This window comes from Eschrichtius robustus, chromosome 13, assembly GCF_028021215.1.
Source record: "Eschrichtius robustus isolate mEscRob2 chromosome 13, mEscRob2.pri, whole genome shotgun sequence".
Lineage (NCBI taxonomy): Eukaryota > Metazoa > Chordata > Mammalia > Artiodactyla > Eschrichtiidae > Eschrichtius > Eschrichtius robustus.
In genome coordinates this window covers 102,997,842-103,021,270 of record NC_090836.1, presented here as the reverse complement: position 1 = coordinate 103,021,270, position 23,429 = coordinate 102,997,842, and the positions used below count along the sequence as shown (strand labels likewise).

The window sequence follows — 23,429 nt, the reverse complement described above, 5'->3', positions numbered from 1 at the left end:
GGCCCCAGCTGGCCAGCTTGTGACCTCTGCCGGCTCAGCATGTGTATGGTGCCTTGTGCCATGGACTTGAGGCAACCTTGTGGGCAAGCCTCCCCTTTTCTGGACCTCAGTTTCTCCATCCGGGTGATAGGCCTAGATGCTCAGGGGCCCTCCTCTCCCCTCCTGCCCTCCCGCCCGTCCTCCCCAGCAGTCCGAGCTTGCTCTCCACACCAGCAGCACCCACTGCAGCCCCTGTGCCAGGGGAACGAGACTGGCCACGTGTGCAGGTGTAGTTGGGAAGCCCCCTTCCTTCCGCATGATTATGCAAAGCCCTGTGGTACCCACAGCAGGAATGCTAGTTCATCTGCAGTGAGGGTAGACCAGGGAAAACCTCTCACAGAAGGTGACCTCTGAACTGGGTCCTCAAGAATGTGCCGGAGAGAAGGAGGATGGCGTTGCTGGCAGCGGTGGCGGGATGACCGGGATGGGGAGCGGGTGGCGGCTGGTCAGAGTAGGGTGGGCAGTGGGAGGTGAGGTCGGAGTGCGGGCAGGGCAGCTGCCCCAGGCCTGGGGAGCTGCAGGGACAGAGATGAGTAGCTTCATCCAGAGCTGAGGAAAGCACCTGGGCTCAGGGTGGACGACAGGGGAGAGGGGAGGAGGCTGGTCCCGCCGGCCTCGGGCACAGGGGGTGCCGAGGGGAGGGGGCGGATTTCCCCGGCGGGATCTGCAGGGCTGATGGGAGGCCGAGTGTGGGAGGGGAGCCCTGTCAGCACCCAGGCTTGGAGAGGCCAGGCCTGCGGTTGTGGGATTGACCACTGCCCCCTCCCCCAGCGCCCAGCACAGCACTCGGCTCTCGGTTGGTTCCCAGTAAACACATGTTGGATGGTCAGATGGCTGCTTGTGTGTCTGGGGCTCAGCGAGGCCCACTGACCTGGTCAGGGCCCACTGCCCAGTGGTGGCAGAGGCCTCCAGGTCCCAGGTGTGCTGGCGCAGGTGGACACGGGGTGGTCTGGGTGCCTGGAGGACTCCCATCTTTCCAGGGTGACTGGCTGGGAGTGCTGCGAATTTCCGGGTGCTGCTGACACGCCCCCCTCCGGCGGCAGCCAGATCCATCACCTTGCTGCCCCCGTCTCCCCAGGCCTTTCCTGTGTCCTCTGTGCCCCGTCTGCCTGGGTTGGGCCCTGCAGCAGGCTAAAGTGCTGGCTTGGTGGCCCCAATGGACCAAGCCCCTGGCAGTGCCCTGGCGGCGGCGTCACCCCTCATGGTGGCACTGCCCTGGCGGTGGTGCATGGTGTCCAGCATGCCCAGGTTCCCAGGGTGACCCTCCTGAGCCTCAGGTCCATGAAATAGGCTGGGATGCCAGGCGCTGGGCCGTCGGGGTGCTCAAGGAGTGTGCACGGGGTGATGGGGCAGGAGCCCAGGGCTGGCCGTGAGGCTGGTGCCGTGGCGCACCGGACAGGGAATCAGCAGCCTTGGGCTCTGGTCACTCACCCTGTCCCCAGTAGTTCGGAGCACACAGGGACTCTGGGTTCATCACCCAGGGCACGGGGGACCCCGGAGGCACTGGCCTGGAAATGCCGCATCGGGGCTGTGTGGTCAGGCAGGGCTTCACTCCAGGCCGCAGCTGCTGGAGCTGTGTAAGGAGCGGAACGTTCCCCCCCCCCCCCCCGCCCCCCGGGCCCTTCTCCTTTATTTCCTCTTGTGCAGCTCCAGGAGTGAGGCAGGGTCTGAGCGGCGGTGACTCCATGGCCTAGGGAAGTCCTCGATGTCTAGCTTCTGCCCTGAGGAGTGGGCGTCGGAGGGGAGGCTCTGGCTGACCCCCCGGGCCACGTGCTTGTCTCCCATCCTGTCCCAGAGAGGAGCGGAGAGCAAGGGTTTGCAGTCAAGTCTGAGTGTAACCCAGAGCCGACCCCTGACCTTCCTTCTGCGGTCGGGACTCCTGCGGCGGTTGGGGGGGGGGGAGGGGAGGGGGAAGGGGGAGGAAGCGGGGGGAGGCCGGAGGATGGCAGGGCAGTGGAAGGATGCTGAGGAGACAGCCAGGGCCTGGGGCAGAGCCAGAGGTGGGAAGAAAGGCTGCAGAGCCCCGTCCCGCTCTTGGCTCCGACGCCAAATCCCTGCCAGGTGGCTGGGTGGCTGGGGACAAGGTACTGCCCCTCTCCTTTAACCGGGGGCTGGCAGTGGAAGGCAAGGGTGGTGCTCAGGACACGGGCCACCTGGGCCAAGCCCCGGGGCCCCCCGAGCTCGGGGAGGTGCTCTAGCCCCGGGAAGCGCTCACCGGCGGTTCAGGTCGTCACAGCCAGGCTGCAGGGGGTGGGGGGGGGTGTGGGTGGAGGAGGCTTCTCCCGGAAGGGTGAGCACTCATCCCCGAAGGCATCCAAGCTGAGGCACGTGGCTGGGGAGGCCCTGGCAGCCCGGCAGTTCTTGGCGGGGGCGGCCCAGAGCAGTGGGTGGTGAGGGCACTGTGCAGGGGCTTCTGGCCCACAGGGGGTCCCCAGCTTTGGTGAGAGCAGAGGGCGGGGCTGCGGAGCGGGGGAGAGCCTGGAGGGGGCTGGGCTCACTCAGGCTCGCACTCCGCTCGGAGGTGCTGAGTGGCCCAGGCAGGGTCCCACCCTCCTCTGTTCCTGGAAGAGGGACCCTCCAGGATGCCTGCCCGAGGCTTAGTGCCAGGGCACGGGCTCAGCCCTGCAGTCCGCACAGAGGGCATGGCTCGCTGCCCACTGGCCACAGGGGCTTGGCCCCCAGACCCGCTGCTCAGCCCGTGTCCAGGGTGGTCGGGAAGGCCGACGTGCTGGCCAAGCCACTAGGCGCCGAGACTCCCAGCCTGGCCATGGGCCAGTGGGGCCTGCCAGCTTCCTCCCACCTGTTCCCCCCGCCTGTCCGGCCATCCGTCTGTCCTGAGGTTTCAGACTGGCATCCTGGTCATCCAGGCCTGCGGGCGCCCCCGCGTCCGACAGATCTGGGGCATCGGGGCCGAGGCCAAGGCCCAGGCCAGGGGTCTCATCCCTGCTCGGGCCTCAGTTCGCTGTGGGACCTCAGGTGCTCTGGCACCTCTGGGTGTCAGTATCCCCACCTGTACCTGAAGTGAGGCGAAAGGTCAGGGGTAAGGCCTAGGGAAGGTCTAGGGCACAGCAGAGGATGCAGGAAGTAGTGTGGCCGTGGCCTGGCCAAGCGGGTATTGCTGAATCTCAGCCCCTAAAGGCCTCCTCAGGAGCCGGGCCTAGATGTGACCATGCTGGGCAGGAGGAAGGGAGAACAGAGGAGAGACCTGGGTGGGCTTCTTGGAGGAGGGGGTACCAAGCTGGGCCTTGAATTTTGCCTGGCTGCTGGAGGGGGGCAGGGTGGCCCTGGAGGGGGAATTGCTGGTCCAGTGTGGTCGGAACTCAGGAGTGTCCTGATGGGCCTAAATGCCCAGCAGAGGTCTGGAAGTTTCTGAGGTCAGAGGTCAACGTCCTGAAATTTTAGGGTCACAATGACTAGGTGAGGGTTCCGACTTCACAGATTTGGCAGATGTGGGGGTGGATGGTGGTGGCCGCAGCCCTGCCCAAGACCCCCTGCCCACCACCTGCTTTCCCTCAGGCTGCCTGGTTTCTCACCAGGGTGGGGTCCCAGGATGCCAGGCCAGGAATGCCAGCTATGTGGGGAGGGCGGGCTGGCAGCCGCCCGCCGGGGGCGCGAGGGAGCAGGCGGACGCTCTGCTCTCTTCCCCGGGAACACTGCGGGCAGCGAGCTGAGCGGAGCAGTGGCCTGGAAAGATTGCAGCGGGCAGACCCAGGTGCAGGGAGCCAGCCCGCAGGAGGCCCTGCCCACGAGCATTGGACAGATGGGTAAACTGAGGCTCCCAGAGGCCAGTGAGAGTCAGTGGCTGAGCGGAATTCGAACACAGGACCCCAACCCAGAGAACCTTCTTTAGGATACAGCCGCAGGTACCTAGATTGTCGCTTCAGCCCCTCACTCCGCAGATGGGAAACTTGAGGCCAGGGCAGGTGGGGGGCCCAGCTGGGCCCCTTCCTGCCTCCAGGCCTCTCTCCAGGCTGCTTGGGACACCCTCCTCCCTGCCCAGCACCACGGAGCTCCCTGCTGGGTGTCCTCCTGAAGCCTTAGTTTCCTCATCTGTAAAGGGGGCTGGCAAGGCCCACCTTAAGAGACCCCATGGGGATGAAGTAGGACAGGGTGTGGGACACTGCTCAGGAAGGGTGGTCTTTTTGTTTTGTTAGATTATCATTATTTTTTTTTCCACAAGGGTGGTTTTTTGTCTTGTCGCCCCCATAAGTGCAGGCCCTGTGACTGGGCAGGTTAGGCGACAGGTCAGATGGTCGGGCAGGCTGCGATCAGGCCTGCCCTCTGCACACGCTCCACTCCCCTGCACCGCCTCCGGCCGCGCCCCAGGGGGTTCAGGTACTTCCTGACCCAGTAGAGGGAGAAGCCATTTGCCAACAGAGGATTGATTGTGTCCGATTTTCAGATGAGAAAACTGAGTCTCAGAACGGCCTCGGAGTGGCCTTCCGGAGGTCTGGGGATGTCCCCAAGCCCATGCTTCCCCCAAGCTGGCCTAGAGCCCCGGCTGGGGAAGGAGATGAGCAGATTCAAGGCAGATCGGAGCAGGGGCAGGTGGCCTGCGTGCCACCGGGCCCTTGCACTGGCTGCACCAGCCTCCAGCCTTCTGTTCCATTCTATCCTGATCCAGCTGACAGGGGAAGGCTGTGGAGACCCTGCGGTGCCGGCTCTGGGGCTGTGATGGTGGCCCAGGGGGTCTGCAGTGTGACCCCAGACTTGGAAGACATTCTTGTCCCCATTTGACAAGCAGGAGCACTGAGGCCACCATGCGCCCCTGCCCCCCAACTCTGCCCACGGTGCCCTGCTGGGCTCCAGAGCCGGTGAAGAGCCTCTTCCAGGCCATCTGTGGCTGTAAAGTTCTGGGCCAACTCCTGCCCACCTGAGGGAGAGGCTGGCAGGGACGCAGCCTTGGGTGGGCGTGGGGGCCAGGTGCCGCCCTCCCAGGTATTTGCCGAGTTACTTCCTGGACGAGTGGACCCCGGCTCGCCTCCCTGGCTGATCGCAGATAATTAGAACATTCTTCAAATATTTTGCCGGAGGATGCCTGGGGAGGAAGAATTACAAAGCGCCCAGCGCCAGGAGCGTGGGCTGGAGGAGCTCTGGGCAGCGGGGCGGCGGGGCCAGGCCAGGGACGGGGCCTGGAGGGAGGCTGGGGATCTGGCCATCTCAGCCCGCCTGTCCCCACCTCCTTGGGGGTGGAGGTGCTTACGTCCAAGGCCAGCTCAGAGCCTGGCTGGGTGCTGGGCAATGTTGGGGATCCCCCAGCTGGTGGTGGTGGCCAGACCCTGCCCCAAATGGCATCAGGAAAAGCCTGAGGGCGTCAAGCACAGAGTCCTGGCTCCCTGGGGGGGGCCGGTGGGTGGGAAGGCCTCTTGGAGGAGGGTCTCTGAGGTGGTGAGATCAGCAGGTCTGGGAAGAGGACCTGGAGGGTGAAGGTGCAGAGGCAGAAAGCCGAGTGTTGGAGGGTAAGAGTGAGCGGTAGGGGTGTGCCCGGGGCCAGCCTCATGACTGACAGCACCCAGGGCCAATGAGGAGCAGCCCAGGGCAGGGCCGGGAGGCCTGGCTCAGGCCCTGAAGCCATGTCCTGCTGGTACTGGGGCAGGGCGGAGGGGCAGACTGGGGGTGGGGTGGGCCGCCCCAGAGGGCAGAGGGAGCCGTGGGCTGCTGGCGGGAAGCCCTCTCTCATCACTGCTCACCTTCCCAAAGGTGGTACAAGCTTCCTCCCCAGGAGGAAAGCAGGATGTCCCCCAGCGACCCCCTCCTGGCTCCCGGGGCTCTGGGAGGGGTCTGGGGTGTTGCGGCCCGGTGGGCTCAGTCATGAGGTCTGGGTTCCGGAAAGTACTCAGATCCTAGTCTCCCCCATGGAGTGCTGCCCCAGTCCTAGCCTCGGGAACATGCCCAGGATTCTGTGGTTGGTTAGGGGCCGGGGCTGCTCCAACCCAGAGCCCTGGGGATGGGTGGGCTGCATTAGAGCTGGTGTTCTGTCCAGTGAGAGGGCGCTGAGCGGGAGGGAGCTGGGGGTCCATGCCGTGGTAGGCCGTCTGCCCTCTGCGGGGGCACCTCTATCCTGGGCTGTGGTTTGTGGGGTCTTGTCGGGGAATTTGTAGGAGAAACAAGGTGCTGAGGTGGAGGCGCCTGGCTCCTGCGGCCGCATCCGTGGCCATCGTTTTAAGGCCCCGTGGACAGATCAGATGGCGCGAGGCTTCCTCTGGGCCTGAGAGGCTGTTCTGTCACGTGGACCCAGGCTGGCAACGACGCCACTTCTCTCTGGCTCTTTAAGTAGGAAGACAGGCCGATGCCAGTGGATCAGTGCCCTATCGAGGGCACTTTGGGGTGGCTTGACCCCCATAATCCCGGCACCCTGCACACATCCTGGGACTCGAAGTGCTGGCCCTCATCCGGAGGCTGACATTTTCTCAACAATATGTAAAGTGGGAATAAAATCTGCTCTTTATCGACCTGTAACAGTCAAAGAGAAAATGGGGTGCACCTGGGTCCCCCGCCCTGCTGAGAACGTGCCAGCCGCAGCGTCCTGCCCTCCGTGCGAGCGGGGTCCTTCTCTCTGGGAGGCCCAGCAGCTGTGTGCCAGCTGTCCTCACGAGCCCCGCTGGCTGATGCCTCCGTCCGCCACTCATTCGGCAGCTCCACGGTGACCACTGAGGCTCAGCTGGGCCTGGCGCAGGCCAGGCAGACTGCACAGTGGAGAATGAGATGGGCCACCACCCTGGAGCAGCACGCGGCCTGCGTGGGGAGGGCCTGGCACAGGTTTGGGGGCCTCCTTCAGCAGCCCCCCTGGGAGGTCCCCCCAGTGTATCTGGGCCCCAGTGCAGCCTCGTGCCCCCAGGGACCGATGGGGGAGGATGGTTCTCCAGATGGACAGGTGACCCCTCCAACTGTCTTTGAGGGTCAGGGACGGGGTGATGAGACACTGACCGGTCTGGGGCCAGGATGTATGGGTCCTGGTCCCGGCTTCCTCCCTCCCTCCCTCCCTCCCTCCCTGAGCTACTCGGCAGGTGGCTGGACCTTCTGGACCTTTCAGTCCTTATTCTGAGGAATAACAATAATAATTATAATTATTATCACAACATTTGCGCCCCGCCCCGCCACTGAGGGGACCCCTGAGCCCCGAGTCCAGCACACAGTAGGTGCTCACGCCACCTTGAGTCCAACAGCATGAGGGGTTTAGGTTAGACTCCTAGCTGCTGGGGCAGGTTTGGAGGGCGTTAGCTCCTGAACGAAGCAGGGGTGTCCTACACAGAGACAGGGAAGGGCAAGATGGCTCTAATCCTGAGCCTCGGTGAGACACTGGCTCCCCCACTTGACCCCTCTTGGGTCCTCAGGGTCCCTGCTGTTGTTTCCCAAGGAAGAGCCCTAAGGCTGGGCCATGGCAGGACTGGGGCTTGGCCTAGACAGGGGTCTTAGCTGGGCAGCGCTGGGAGGAGGCTGCCCGTCAGGGTCTGGCCCCACTGGTGGGCCCAGCTCCTCTGGGCAGAGGACCGCTAGCAGGTGGGCAGCTCTGCCCCCCGGCCCCGAGCGCTGGCCGGGCACAGGCTAAGGGCAGGAGGGCACTGCCCCGCTCACGACGGGCTCCCTCCACTCTCACGGTCCTCAGGGTCTCCCGCGCCCACGCTTCTTATTGCCCCGGGAGCTGCTGAGGCAGCCTGCCTCTCTATTCAGGGTTCCCAGAGGATCAGGGCCCAGTGGGAACAGGCTGGCAGCATCTGTGGACGGAGTCCAGGCGGAGGCAGAGGGCGGCAGGCAGGCAGGGGGCGGCCCTCAGCAGAGCCAGGCTGGGGATGCCCTTTGATCCCCGGGCCTCTGAGCCTGGGTTTGGGCTGTGCTCTGGCCTAACCCAGCTCTGCCTGCAGGGGGCGGGGGCCCAGCCCACAGCAGCCCCCAGGAGGAGCGTGTGCTGCAGGAGGGGTTTGCACCCCTCAAGGCCGGGCACGCAAAGCATCCAGGAATGATTTTTAATGTTCGCATTTTATTTCTTAATTGTGCTCTCTTTATTTTAATTTTTGTAAGAAAACTTGGAGTTTGTATTCTTGCCTTGTTCTGCCAGCCCTGTAAACGTTTGTATTGCAACAGTTTACTTTTTTGTCGAGGTATAACGTACATAAAGTGCAGAAATCTCTAGTGGGCACTTTGATGCCTTTTCACCTACACGGGCACCTGTGTAACCCCTGCCCAGCTCGAGACAGAGAACATTCGGGCCCCCAGCAGAGCAGGCTCCCCCGTGGCCCCTCCGCCCATCAGCGCCTCCCACCTCAGGGTAACTCTCTTCTGACTTCTGAGTTCCGCTTGGCCTGGAGCTTCTTATACGTGGTAGCATCGAGGTTCTCCCGTCTTTCACTCCACGTGGTGTCTGGGGGAGTCGTCCGTGTAAGCGGTTTGCATCTGGCTGGGTGAATGTACTGCAGTTTATCTGTCATTCTCCTGGTGATGGACACCTGGGTTGCTGTTCCCAGTTTGAGCTGGAGACCCGCGTTCATGTCCTTTGGCAGATGTAAGTGCTCACTTTTCTTGGGTGTATAGACCCTAGTGTGAATTTGCTGGGTCAGAGGGAAGAGCTGGTCCAGGAATGAACCCCTTGGTGGTGGATGCAGTGGCTGATGTGAGCACCCACTGGCTTCAGAGTTGCCGGTTTAAGCACCGGTCCCCCTGATAGAAACAGCCCCCCACGAGGGGGCTGGATCCTGGGGGCTCAATGAATGAGGGTCAGTAATGGGGCTTCCACTACTGGGAGGCTGTGAGGGTTAGTTAATAATGGCCGACGTCGATGACCTCTCACCACAGGCCAGCTACGAAGTGCCATGTACTTTGACTCAAGTACCCCTCCTGGCAGCTCTGTGACGTATCATGGCTATTATTACTCCCACTTTACAGATGTGGAAACTGAGGCACAGAGAGGTTAAGAAACTTGCCTGAGGTCTCAGAGCTAGGAAAAGGCAGAGCCAGGGTTCCAAACAAGCTGGCCCGCACCAGCGCTCATGTTCCTAACCCCTCCCCACAGAGCTGCCAGGTGGGCAGCCTGGTACCCAGCTAATGATACAGCAAAGCTCCCCTCCCCCCGGCCCTTGGCCATTTCTCTGCCCATCTGTCATCTGGCAGTGGTCACCTGCCCCTCAGCCCCACTGGAACCCCCTCGTCCTAGGGGCAGCCCCATCCACTTGGACCGCTCTGGCAGGAGAAAGATCTTCTGATTGTTCAGTGGCAGCCCCCTCCTTGCACAATGCCGGGCTCCAACCCAGCACCCTCTGGTCTGAGATCAGAGAGCCCTGCCCACAGCCCCCGGGGACGGGGATGAGGTGGGGGCTTCTTGTCTGCAGGGCCTGAAACCCTCTTCCTCCGAGCTCCCTTCATGGGACTGGCCCAGGCCAGGAGTGAGGAAAGTTCTAGACTTTCAGCTTTGCCCACTCCCCCTGGCATCTTGCCTGTGTCCCGAGGCCCCTCCCTGAACAGCGCAGGGGGATGAGCCCAGAGCAGAATTTTCCATGGAAAAAGTCAGCAACTGAAACACGAGCGCCCCGCCCGGCTTCTCTGTGCTCAGGGCCACGCAGAACCGCCCTGCCAGCCTCTCCTGGGGCACCTGGGCGGGCAGCTGAGGGCGGGCAGCCTCCCAGAGGGTGAGAGCCGGGCCCACCCGGTGGGGCATCTTGCTGAGAGTGCCCATAGCATGTCCTCACCCCAAACTGCAGCTACCCCAGAATGCTGCCTGCGTCCGCCTTCCTGTCTCCTGCAGGGCATCAGTTCTGTAGCGACCGTGTATTTTTACCCCTTTCCCACTCTGACGGTTTCCTAACACGCCGGCCACTCACATCTGCAGCCCCATCCCCTCCGGGTGGAAGGAACGGTGCAGGCAGGTCTTCAGGTGTAGTGAGGCCAGGTCCTGGGGCGAGGCGGGCCAGGCCTGTTCAGGGAGGCCAGTGGTCAGACTGTGGGAGAGGGGATGGACGGGGCACTGGACCGGTTGCCAGAGCTCAACCACTAGCACCAGCAGCTGTCCAGAAACCTGCACTAATTAACGAGTGACCTGGAGGATTTTAAGCGCGGGGAGGATGTAAGGTGTGTTTTGAGAATGAAGAGTGGGTGTAGTTTCCCACTCCAGGCCGTCTTCTATATTACGCTCCGACTGTGTGCTGTGCTCTGAGCCACGGTGCTGTCTCCACCTGAGTTCTGGAAGCAGAGACCCGGCTGTGTGGCCTTGGGCAGGTCCCTTAGCCTCTCTGAGCTCCAGTCCGCACTCCTGTAACATGGGGATGGCAAGGCTCATCTTGCAAAGAGAGGATTGAGACACAGCGGAGGCCTGTGTTGTCCCAGGCAGGTGCTCAGAATGGGAATATTTAATATCTTTAGGGGGAAAAAATCTCCACATTCTAAGGGAGACAATGTTGAAATCATTTCTGAATTATCAACCATATCTGACTATTTTTGCTCCTGGTGTACAGTGCGACTCTCTTCTCTGAAGCTTTTGTTTTACCTCTAATCCACACACTGACATCTGGAGGATGGCTGGGGCTCCCATCCCCCTACTGCATCAGCACCAGTCGCCTGGGAGAAGCATGCAGGGTACCAGCCGGGCAAGGCCCCTCTGGTCCCCTTCCACAGATCCCACCTATGGCCGGGGGTGTGGAAGTCCTGTGTACAGAGAGCATTTTTTAAAAATTAATTAATTAATTAATTTTATTTTTGGCTGCGTTGGGTCTTTGTTGCTTCGCTCGGGCTTCCTCTAGTTGCGGCGAGCAGGGGCTACTCTTCATTGCGGTGCGCGGGCGTCTCATTGCGGTGGCTTCTCTTGTTGCGGAGCACGGGCTCTAGGCGCGTGGGCTCAGTAGTTGTGGCTCACAGGCCTAGTTGCTCCGCGGCATGTGGGATCTTCCCGGACCAGGGATCGTACCCATGTCCCCTGCATTGGCAAGCAGATTCTTAACCACTGTGCCACCAGGGAAGCCCAGAGAGCATTTTTAAAAATTGTGTTCAAAGTTCATTTAACATAAAATTTGCCACTTCACTTTCACCGTGTTAAAGTATACAATTCCGTGGCATATCATACATCCTCAGTGTTGTGTAACCATCACCTCTATCTAGTTCCGTAACTTTTCCATCACCTCAGGTGGAAATTCCACACCTAGGAAGCAGTGACTTCTCATAGCCCCTCCCCCAGCCTCTGGCCTACCCTGCTTCTGCCTCTGTGGATTTACCTTTGCTGGACATTACATAGAAAAGGAATCGTACAATATGTGGCCTTTTGTGTCTGGCTTCTTTCACTGAGTATAATGTTTTTGAGGTTCATCCATGTAGCATGTGTCTGTACTTCATTCCTTTTTATGGCCAAATAATATTCCATTGTCTGGGTGGACCACATTCTGTTTATCCATTCATCCGTTGATGGACATTTGGGTTATTTCCTCCTTTTGGCTATTGTGACTAGTGCTGCTATGAACATTTGTGTACAGGTTTTTGTTTGAACGCCTGCCTTCATTCTTTTGAACATACACCTAGGAGTGGAATTGCTGGGTTCTATGGTCCTTCCTTTTTGAGGAACTTCCCAACTGCTGTCTACAGCGGCTGCACCATTTTACATTCTCACCAGCAATGCATAAGCGTCCCAGTTTCCCCGCATCCTCGCCAATGTGTGCTATTTTCTGTTGTTTTGATCATAGCCATCTTGGTGGGTGTGAGGTATTTCCTCTCTGTGGTTCTGATTTGCATTACCCTAATGATGATTGATGTTTAGAATCTTTTCCCGTACTCGTTGGCCATTTGTCTCTCCTTGGAGAAAGGTTTAAGTCCTTCACCCATTTTTAAAATGTGGTTGTCTTCTTGTTGACTTGCAGGAGCTCTTTTTGACATAATCCCTGAGTATTCATTCATTCGTTCGTTCATTCATCCACTCCACACTCATGGTCGGCTACACGGGGCAGTCCCAGAGACCCTAGGGCCAGCTCAGACCTGGCACTGCCCTCGACGTGTTTGCGGGCTGGTGGGGGAGCCAGGGGTGGAAACAACGACCATGAGACCAGGGGTGAGGTTGGTACCCGAGGGACAAGTGTCCACAATGCGTGTCCTTGGGGCCCGGGGAAGAGGGGTTTGAGCCCGGTGGGGCTTGCCCTTGGGCCTGGAAGGGCAGGAGAGTTTGCGAGACAGAAGAAAGGGAGGGACACCAGCATGCCAGGCAGAGGGAGGAGCGCAAGCAGGGGTGGCAGGGTCGTCAGAGGCCAGATCCTAGGAGGGCTCCGATTCTGATCAAAGGAACCCAGGGAGCTGTAGGTGGGCTCTCAGGGACACCATCAGGGTGGGGTGGGGGGAGGTGGGTGCTAGGGGTGGCCTGCCTGGAGGGGGGAGACCAGGGCTGCAATCATCTGTTTCTGCCCCCAGGGGCATCCAGTTAGACCCCATCTGTCTGAACTTCTGCCCCCAGGAGCAAGGGTTCTTACCCTGGGCAGCAGGGCCTTGGCAGCCCAGAGCCTGCTGGAAGAATCTGGGAATGGGGAATGTGCTTGTAGCATCCAGGCTCGGACCCGAGGCCTGGAGGCTGGTGCCCGGCAGGGTTCCCATCATCTCATTTCCCCGGGTCGGTTTTCTGAGCATCTACAATTACTTTGGGCTGAATTCCCCAGATTCCAGCCCGCTCCCAGCCCCGCCTGCCCAGAAGCTCTTCCTCCACGCCAGCCTTGGGCGTTTCTGCCCATTGTGCCCGTGGGAGACCCAGGGGGGTCTTGGCCAGATTAGTGGGTGGGGCTGGCGGGCCACGGGGATTGAGTGTCGCCGGGGCGTCCTGGTCGCAGCACGTGCTGTGGGCTCAGGCCACACGGGGACTTTCCCATCTGGCTGTGGGTGCTCGGCTGCCCTGGAAAAACACTGACTCGCTTCTCTCAAGAAAGGGGCTGGCGGGCTGTGGGCAGAAGGAGGGAACTCACCGTGCTAGGAGGCCAGGGCCTGCGCAGCAGCTTTGGGGAGCCCCTCGTGGCCTCCCCACTCCCACCTTTTGCCCCCTGGTCTGTTGTTTGGAAGCCAGACTCTGTCTTGAAACCCAGCTGTTGCCGTGGGTCTGCGGAACTCAGCCCGCCTCCTTTCAGCTTGCTGTCCCTTCCCTGGGTGCTTAAAACCAAACAGCTGATGGAGCTTCTGTGGGAAACAGCCTGCCGGTTCCTCAGAAAGCAAAACCAACTACCTCGTCACCCAGCAATTCCACTCCTAGGTACATGCCCCGAAGAATGGAAAATAGGGACTCAAAGAAAACTTGCGTGCACATGTTCAGAGCAGCGTTATTCACAACAGCCAAAAGGTGGAAACAACCCAAATGTCCATCAGTGATGAAGGGATAAACAGAATGCGATCTCGCCCTACAATGGAATATTATTTGGCCATAAAAAAGAAGGAAGTTCATGATACAATGAGGATAAACTTTGAGGAGGTTATACTAAGTGAAAGAAGCCAGGCACAAAAGGTCACATGTTGTATGATTCCATCCGTATGAAATGTCCAGAACCAGCAAATCCACAGGCACGGAAAGCAGATTAGTGGCTGCCAGGGGCTAGGGAAGTGACTGCTAAGGGGTAGGGGGTTGCCTTCTGGGGTGGTGACAGTGCCTTGGAACTTGATAGAGGTGGTGGTTGACCAACATTGGGAATGTACTCAATGCCACAGGACTTTAAAATGGTTAACGTTCTGCAATGTGAATTTCACCTCCTTAGACAAATAAACAATCACACTGATGACACCCAGGCGAAGAGAGAAAGAGCCCAGCAAGTGCCCCCAGTTCCTGCAGGGTGCTGGGAGATTAATTACAAGGCACCCTCAGGGGACCGCTCTGAGGACACAATGTTGCAATAAAGCACCCTGCCGAGTCCAGCACACAGTAGGTGCTCAATTCACATCAGCTCCTGTTTCCTCCTCTGAGTGCACCCAGTCTTCCAGAAACAATAACAACAGTCATCCCCACGTGTGCAGCCTTTCTCCCCTCGGAGAGGGGGAGAAAGGTGTTTTATACCGCATGTCATGGGTGTGAAGACTGAGTCTCAGAGAGGCAGAATGTCTCCCCAAGGTCACACACGGGCTGTGGCTGCAGTCAGGACCCGGTGGGCTTGGCTCCCGGCCTGCCCGGCCTACTTAGCAGCCTGCCTGGTCCAGGCACCCTGGGGTGGAGGGAGCCGGGGGTCTGCAAGTGATGGGAAAGCCTCAGTTGTCTGGGAGTTGGGGTCTGCTGCTTGGGGGCAGCTGTGGACAGTCCCAAGTTGGTGACTGTCAAATCCACGAAGGGTCTGTGTGTCTGATTCCGAGGCACAGAGAGGCGTGGTTCTTGCATTCCACGGGACTGTTGATTCATGGAACTTGTGATCCCGTGGTTCTTGCAATCCCGTTCCTGCAAATTCAAGCTGAGGGGGCACGGGTGTGTGTGCCTTTTCAAGCTGGAATCCTGTGTGCAGGTCAGTGGAACATGGTCCTTGAGGGCAGGGCTCTGTGCTTTGTTCCCTGGCGGGCAGAGCTTGGCAGGAGGTGGGCTCCTGGAACACGTCCGCTGGCCGAGGGACTGAGTGGGGAGAGTGGCAGGCGCGGGGTGGCGGGAGCCTGCCAAGGTGTCTCACCTCCTGGGCATCCTCTCCCCCCTGCAGAGCGCTGTCATCCGTCGTGGCCCTGGGAGCCAACATCATCTGCAACAAGATCCCTGGCTTGGCCCCGCGGCAGCGTGCCATCTGCCAGAGCCGGCCCGATGCCATCATCGTGATTGGGGAGGGGGCGCAGATGGGCATCAACGAGTGCCAGTACCAGTTCCGCTTCGGACGCTGGAACTGCTCCGCCCTCGGCGAGAAGACTGTCTTCGGGCAAGAGCTCCGAGTAGGTAAGGGCGCCTCCGGGCTTGCGGGGACCCCGCCTTCGGGGCTTTGGGTGCCTGGGGACCGGGCCACCGGCCCACCCACTGAAGGCCAGGCCAGGCGGCCCACGCTCGCTTTTCTACACCCACCGGCTGATTTCTTTGCTGTAACAGCACTTCTCTGGGTCTGGCCTGCTGGAGACCCGGACCTGGCCTGGCCCCCTGGGACACTGCCGCGTCTGGAACGAGGGAGGTGTCGACAGGAGCCAGCCTGTGTGAATGGACGAGGGCCCTTGCTCTGGGCTGTCAGGCTGGGGGACACCGTCCCGCGTGGACGTGAGCGGGCAGGCTGGTGGTGCCGTGGTTAGAGGCACGCCGTGCTGATGCGCGGCAGCTGGGTGGCCCTAGGCACGAGGCTTTGTCTCTCCATGTCTCTGCGTCTGTGTCTGGAGATGGGATAACAGTAGTTGTTCCTGCAGCGGGTGGCTGGGGGGCTTGATGCGAAAGGTGCCCGGCCCACAGGAAGTGCTGGATGATTGTAGCTGGGGTTCCGAGAGTGGAAGGGACTCTGGGCAGAGGGAACAGCAGGGCGCAGCAGTGTGACAGGTGGGGGCAGGGAGGAGTCCGGCTGGAGGGAGGGCAGGGCTGGGGGGTTGTGCAGGGGGAGTTGGGACGGCCTCCGATTCCACGGGCAGTGGCACATCCAGATTTCTGCGGGCCGAGCCCCCCCGCGCTTTGCACAGTCCCTGGGCCGCACGCCCCGCTCCCTGTCCTCACGGCCCCGGGGGAGGTTCCCGTGTGCCCATTTTACAGGGAAGGAGACTGAGGGGTGAAAGGGAGAAGTGGGACTTGCGGAGCCTGACCTGATTTGGAGCTGCTATGTGACCTTGGGCCTGGCCCTCGGGGCTTTGGGGCCTCAGTTTCCTCGTTTGTAACCTGAGCTCTGAGCGAGCGGGCCCTTATCTGGGTCCCCAGCGCCTCTCCCAGTGCCTGTGTGCAGTAGGTACTTAATAAACAGCTGTTGAACGAGTGAGAGTGGGGATGGTGAGACGACCTGCCCCCCCCAAGGCCATTGTGAGGGTCAGAGGGCAGAGAGTGATACGGGGACACAGTGCCGGGCATGCAGGGCTGCCCTGTTATCCCAGACCCCAACCTGCGGGCACAGGTGAGCCTCCAAATGTGTGATTACAGCAGGTCCTTCCATTCCCAGAGGGCCAAGGAGCCTGGGCCTCTCGAGCGGAGTCACAGCTGGCGGGACTGAGGCCAGAGCTGAGCTCTGCAGGGCTTGGAACGCCTGCGTGGGGCTGGGGGAGGCACAGGGAAAGCCCCCAGGGGCTTCTTTGCGGTGAGCAGCCTGTGGGTGCCACCTGGCACAGCCAGGAGGGTGGCACCTCCCCCTCCCGAGGGCCCCACCACCCAAGTGCAGCTTCCTCCCTCCAGGTGCCAGTGGAGAGGGTGGGACTGCCTGCCCCGTCCCCCGCAGTTGGGAGGGCATGGGCACCAGTGCCCGCTTCATGCCAGGTGCCCACCTGCCTGCCTGGCACTCCCCGTCGTCTTCCCCTCCCCCCCCCCCCAGGACCCTGGGCTCCGAGGCAGCTGTGACCATCCCCACTGCACAGCTGAGGACACTGAGGCCAGGGGAGTGGTGCGGTGGCCGGTGGCCACACGGGGGAGCTGGGTTCAGACCCCCTTTCTGGTAGCCCTCCCTGCCTCCCTGTGCAAAGGGGGATGGGCAGTGGACCTGGTCCTGTGGCCTGAGGACAGGGGGGAGCTTGCCCTTCATTTAGGACCTCAAGACATAGGCGGTGAGGGAGACCTGGCCTCTTTTATCCTCTCCTCAGGGTCAGGCCCCAGGCAGGGAGTTCACCAATAGTACCAGTAGTAAATGCCGGGCTCCTATGCACCCTCCAAAGCCCAGAGGAGTGGCGTTGGCCCCCCTGCCAGCGACTGGCCCCCGCATAGGGGACCCACATCACTTTCCCTGAGAGCAGCCCCTGGTGCTGTAAGGATCTCGGCTTACAGCTCACAGCTGTTCCTTCTTGGAGTCTAGCCCTCTGCCCACAGAGAGGAGGGGTGCCTACAGCCAAGGATGGGCTGATGCAGAGGGTATAAAGTCCCCTTGTGCAGGTGGGGCTGCTCTGTGACATTCTTCACGCCCTGAGCTCCCCTTGGGATCAGGCATCTCAGGCTCTGCTTCTAGGGAGCCCACCTAGGATACCCCATCTCACTTTCACGAGCATTTCAGAGACAGAGTTTTTGGCAAAGATGTCCACACCCACTGTCCCCGTCCCTCATTTTCTCACTCCAGTCACCCCTGTCCCGGCCATGAGTGACCTTGGTGTGGCCGATTGACCCTCTTCCTTGGCTGGGCCCCAGCTCACCTGGGCTTCCTCTAGCCTCTGGTTGCTCCTTCCCAGCCCCGCCCCAATCAGCTCTCCCCCGGCGTCAAGACCATCATGGCCGCGCCCTGTGGACCACTCGGCGCGGCTGACCCACGGGAGCCTCTGGTCAACACGCTCAGCGTCTTGCTGCTGAAATCTCCATCCTCAGCCTCCCCTGCTGGCCTGACCACCCAGTCGTCCAGCAGAAACCTGGAGTTGTCTCCTCTGTCCATCCCCCCACTCTGCCCCATGGCCACTGCGGGCCTGCCTCTCTGGCCCTCCTCTGGCAGCTGTCAGTTCCTCCCTCTGCCTCCTTCCCAGCCCCGTCCATGCCATGTCACTCCCTTCCTCCAAAACCTACAGTAGCTCCCTAGTGCCCAGGATAAAGTTAGCTTCCTAGCTTGGCGTCTGAGTAGCCCCTGCCTCCCTCCATCCCTTCTCGAAACTAGAGCTTTAGCCTTCGCTGACTTCCTTCTCTTCCCTGAGCCTGCTGGGCCCCTTCCCTCCTGTGGGACTTTGCTCCTGCAGCTTCTCACCCTGGGAGGCCCTTCCCCTCTGCCTGCTTATTCACATCTGATTTCCCCGCTGGCCGGGCAACGCCTTTTTTCACCCCTCCTGGCTCTTCCTCATCCCCCCGGGTCTGTCAGCCCCGGACCAGCTCAGCACCTGCCTAAGGCTCTCTCTGCTCTCTGCCCCCGGTGGGTGGGCTTCCTAACACCCAGACTGTCTCCCGACCAGCCTGAAGCCCCCCCTGGCTCCTCGCTGCCCTCCGAGGAAGGCCCAGCTCTCAGCCAGGAGGGCCCTGGCTGCAGGCTGAGCTGGGCTGAGTCCCGCAGGCAGCAGGAGTGCCTCTGCGTGCCGTGATGGTGGTCTGAGCAGGCCCCTTGCTCCTCGCAGGGCTCAACTCCTGGGAGTCACAAGCAGGAAGTCGGGCTGAGCAGCGAGGCCAGCCCATGTAAGAGGCATGCAGGTGCCCCGGGCACGGGATCGGAGCCGGGCCATGGGCTGGCAGGCAGCCACTCGAGCGGTGCCAATTAATGATTGGCCCTGAGAGGGGGGATGGCCTGGGTGGGTGGGACAGGCCCCCTTCAGGCCCTGCCTGTGACCTTGGGCCGTGCCTAGATCTTGAGAGCTGAAGGCAAACCCTTTAAAGGCGCAAATCAACGCCTGTGCAAAGTTCCAACTCCTTTCCCAGCACCTGGTGCTGTTGCTTGTATGCTTCCAGGGATGGGGAGCTTACTACTCCACATAAGATAGATCTTTCTTATGATGACCCTGTGCCGGCTTTGCCCTGGGGCCGTCTGGGTGCCAGTTGCTGTGCTTCCTCTGGGGAGTTGAGGCCCACGCTAATCCTCCCTCCACCAACGCGGTCTCCCCTCATGCCTGGCGGCCTCCACCTTCTGACCACCCGAGCCCACCCAAGCCTATTTCCTCCCCTACAGAGCGAGGCTGGGCCACCCTGACCCCTCCTACCCGTCTCTTCCGTTACCTGGAAATGAGCTTGTGGGGGTGGGGTGTGTGAATGTGTCCCCAACTCAGCTGTCTTCTTCCATGGGGTGCGGGAGGAGGACGGGGAAAACATGAGAGTCAGGGGTGAACCTCGTATTCCAGGGACACCCGTTAGAAACTCACGGCCCCCAGGGATCCCGAGCAAGGCAGGGCGTTTCTAACAGGCGCCATAACGGAATGAGGACTGTTGTCGAGGGCTTCCTTGGTGGGGTGATGTGTCCGTTGAGACCCGAGGGAGGATCAGAGTGACCCAGACCAGCCTGAAGGTGAGAGCAGGGAAGGGGGCTCCAGGTGGAGGGAACAGCATGTGCCAAAGCCCAGAGGCCAGAAAGCGGACGGTATTTTCCAGGAACTGTGGGAGCGTCTGGAGCAAATGGGAAGGTGGGGAGACCGGAGGCGGCAGGAGAGGTCACGGCTGGAGGGCTGTGGGCTGAGGTGTGAGCGCTTTGAAGGCCAGGAAGGCACAGGCGGGTCTGAGCAGAGAGGGGCTCCTGCCGCCCACTGCCCCATCTCTGCCTGAGCCCAGCCCCTTGGGACCCACTGGCACGGGGCATGGGGGCTGCAGCTGCGTGCACTCAGGCCCCCGCCCACCCCGAGCTGCCATGGAACACTGAGTCCCGCCCATCACGTGCCGCTCGGACATGACCAGGCATAGGGGCCACCCCTAATCCTGCCTCACGTGGTGCCCGTTTGTTCTGTGGGTGAGATTTGCGTTGGGAGCAAGCCCTGAGTCTCCTGGCTGCCTGCAGTAGGGGCTCAGCAAAGGCCATCGGTTTCTGGACAATCTGAGGGAGCAGAGTGACCTACCTCCGAGTGTCTGAAAGGCGAGGGTCTGGGGGCTTCCAGGTCGGCCACTGGCCGGGGCCTTGGGGGAGAAAGGGCAGCTCCCAGGCCCTGTGCACCTACTGCATGCCCGGCCCCCTGCCCAGCCCCCTGCCCGGGGCTTGCAGACCAGGCTCAGGGAGGTCCCACATGAGTCCCCAGGAGGGACGAAGGCTGCACTGTCCACTCTGGGGGCACAGGCCACCGCGGGCCGGAGAGCACTTGAAATCTGGTGCGTGCAAACTGTGATGTGCCGTTGAGTGTAAGATACATGACAGATTTCAAAGACTTGGAGAGAAAAAAAGCAAGTATAATAGCTCTTTAATGATCTTTTTACATTAAGATGTAGAAATGGTAATATTTGGCTATATTGGCTAAATAAAATATGTTACCAAATTTAAGTTCACCTAATTATCTTCACTTTTCTTCACGTGGTAACTAGAAAAGTTAAAATGACCTGCGTGGCTCGTGTGAGACTTCTGTTGGTGGCACTGCTCTCAGAGGGGTCAGGAGTTGCCCGGAGTCACCCTGGTCAGGGGCAGTGCGGACATTTGAACCCACGTCTGACCGTCTTCTCCCAGGACGCCGTCCTCCAGCTCGGCTGAGGGCAGGGGGTCACTGACCAGCTGCTTCCTGGGGCAACGCAGGGGCGTGAGGGTGGCTCCCTTTGGCAGCCCCTATAACTGCTCAGCCTGCAAGCTCCGAGTGCCTGCTGTCTGCCAGGCCAGGGGCAGGGCGCTGGCAGTGGAGTGAAGGCCACCCAGCCCTGCTCTCGGAACCTTGCACCCAGGACGCCCTGGCGGAGCCGACGGGGCTGGACTGGGAAGCCTGCCTGGGCCCCGGCCTCGCACCGGGCACGCCCTCTCGGCCCACAGGCCCCAGCTCTGAGGGACACACAGCTTCGTCCTGTCTATCCTGGTCACTCCCCACCCCCACCCCCGTCCCGGGGGCCCAGCCTGAGGCAGCACAACAGACATTGTCGAGGCTCGAGGCTCGGGGTCCAGGCAGCCAGGACACTAGGGAGAACTGGGGCCTCGAATGTCAGGATCAGAAAGACTTTCCTGGAGGCAGGGCTCCCCAAGCCCACTCCTGGTTCAGGATGTGACGAGCCTTGGTCGCTCCAGGTGGCCCTGGCTCTGGCCCCCTGCACCGGAAGGCCAGCTTGCTCCCGGGAGCAGTGGATCCGAGGCGACCAGGCTCTGGACCTGCCAGTGGTGAGCAGCTGGGGGCTTAGGCTGGGCGCTGGTTGATCCCTCCACATGGCTCCTCTAGGTCCGCCTGGAACTCATCCAGGATGGGAATTTTCCACCTTCACTGGCAGGGCCCGGACAGACAGGACAGACTGTGGGGGGGGGGGGGGGGAGATGGGGTCTGGGAGGGGGAGGGCGCTGCCGCGGTCCCACCGTGTGACCCTGGGCACGGCCTCCCGTTCTCCGGGCCCCCGTCTACCCACCCACACCAGGGCTGAGGCTGGGGCCCCAACGCTAGCAGGACTTGGGGGGCGTCTCTCCTCAGAAAAGGGGCAGGAAGACCCTCTGCTTCCTTGGCACGCACATCTGCCCAGGGCTCCACGGGCAAGGGGTCCAGGACGCCGGGCTCTGGTCCACCGAGCAGGACACAGATCCCAGGTGGGCGGGCCTCCACCCCCGGCCTCCAAGGGCAAGGCCTGGCCCAGACTTCGGTCCGTCTCCACCTGGGACCCCTCCTGCCACCACTGTGGGACCACCATTCCTTCCAAGGCCGCTGCGGCCGGGCCCTTGCACAAACACCACTTGCTCCTGGTTCCCCTGTCCGCACAGCATAGATGGGGAGACTGAGGCCCACGGAAGCCTGTCTTGGCCAAGGTCACACGCCGGTGAGAACTAGAGATCTGAACCCACGGTTCAGCCCTGTGCCCCGGCGGGGGTCCGGGAACTGGCTGGTGGGGACAGGGGGCAGCTGCGGGGGGGCGGGGAAGGGGCTCTGGTTCCATCGCGTCCCCCCTCACAGGCAGTGGCTGATTTTGCCGCAGGCCCGACGAAGGAGGGAGTAGTCTGAGGGCAGGCTGCCCGGGGCTGACCTCCCTAAGGAGAGCGGCCGCAGAAGAGGCCTTGCCAGCCTCCCCAGAGCCACGGGGCAGGGGTGGAAGCTCCTGGAAGGCCAGCCCAGCTGGGGACGCAGACCCCTGGGCCCTGGCTGCCCCTCGCTGCGTGGCCCTGGGCCAGGCCCCCCGGGCCCAGCCGGAGCACGGCCCCCCTGGAGGGCCGCTGCGGGTGTGAGGGCCCCGCTGGGTCAGAACAAAGGCCGCGGGCGCGGGTGTGCCGGCGTGTTCGGACCTGGCACGACTGTTTCCAGTGCTCTGTTTATGACAACGGCAGGGAAGAGCTTAGCGTGGAGACACTGACTCAGCCGGGGACGAGCCGGGGCGGCGGCTGGGACGGGGCCGGAGAGAGCCAGGGGGACAGAGAGGGACAGAGGGACGTAGAGAGAGAGAGACAGAAGCTGAGAGGGAAGGACAGACAGAGACCTACAGCAAGAGGGACACGGAGAGGGCAACACACAGGCACACGCACGTGCACGCACACAGCGCCAGCGCAGGCCTTCGCCCATCCCAGGCCCAGGGTCCAGGCCGCTCTGAGATGGGTGATAAAAGCAGCTCCCGCGCCCTGAGCACTTCCTCACCCACGCGGCGCTGGACCCCGCGAGGTGGGTGATGTTATCACCTCCCTTTAGCAGGTACAGAAACAGGCACGGGGGTGCAAGGCAGCCTCTCCAGCAGGCACTCAGTAGAGCGCGGGTCGCACCCCGGTGGTGGTCCAGGCCAGGCCCCCCACCCCGCCAGAATCCTAGGTCAGGATGGCAGGGGGCCTGGTGGGGCGGGGCCTCTGGGCTTCTGACCCTTCAAGTGCACAAATGGGGATTTGGGGCCTGGTGGGCCTCGAGGCATCTCTGGGCTCCCCTGCCTCCCCCCTCCTCCGGCCTCGCCACCTCGCCCCCTGTGTGTGCTGGGATGCAGCTCGGGCAGGGGGTGCATGCCCAGGCCCCATGACTGAGCCAAGGCTGGGACACGGGCGCTGCACTGCCCTGCTGGGGGACCCCAGGAGCTGCTGGTGTGGCCTAGGGTGTCTCCTGGCCTCCCTGGCCTCCATCTCTCCACCTGTAAACTGTGGGCAGGGGGAGGTATTCTCCCACCCCTTCTAAGCTCCTGGGAGCCTGAGGGCTGAATGGGGTGGTGGTGGGGGTCTCAGAGGAGCAGGGGAGCTCACCAGCTGGCAGTGTCCCACTGGCCGGGCCAAGGACTCGGGACGCCCACCCTGTCCCATGTCCAATGTCGGTCACAGCAGCACCCTCCAGGGGCTTTTCATCTTCGTAGAATAAAATCTAATATCGTCCCCACGGGCTCCCAAAGTCACCATGGAGTGGCTGTCTCTCCTGCATCAGACCACACACACGTGGCTCATTCCCTCCCTGTGGCCTTAGCATTGCTGTTCCCTCTGCCTGAACACTGTTCCCTGCGCCTTTGCATGGCTCATTCCTCTTGTCATTTAGGACTCACCTCTGGCATTCTTCTTTTTTTTTTTTTCTATTTAATTAATTAATTAATTAATTAATTAATTTGGCTGTGTTGGGTCTTCGTTGCTGCACGCGGGCTTTCTCTAGTTGCAGCGAGCAGGGCTACTCTTTGTTGCGGTTCGGCATCCTTCTTGAGAGGGGCCCGCACTGGTCATCCTCCACCCAAGTCCCTCCCTACAGCCACCCATCCTGCGGTCCCCTCCGTGGTTCTGACCGAGGACCTCTGCCTGCACTCCCTGTGAACCCCCTCCCAAGTCCACTAGTCCCCTGGGCTGTGATGTGTTAGTCTTGTCCTGCTGTATGCTTGGCCGTAGGCT

General features: G+C 61.4%; 1 protein-coding gene across 2 annotated transcripts in view; it reads left to right on the top strand.

Moving 5' to 3' along the window:
• The window catches only part of WNT7B (Wnt family member 7B), a 49,066-nt gene that overhangs the window by 11,569 nt on the left and 14,068 nt on the right, over window positions 1-23,429 (top strand). For both annotated transcript variants that reach the window (XM_068561309.1, XM_068561308.1), the window contains exon 2: window positions 14,649-14,875. In XM_068561309.1, the coding sequence (XP_068417410.1) occupies window positions 14,649-14,875 (227 nt within the window). The remainder of the gene's footprint in view (window positions 1-14,648; window positions 14,876-23,429) is intronic.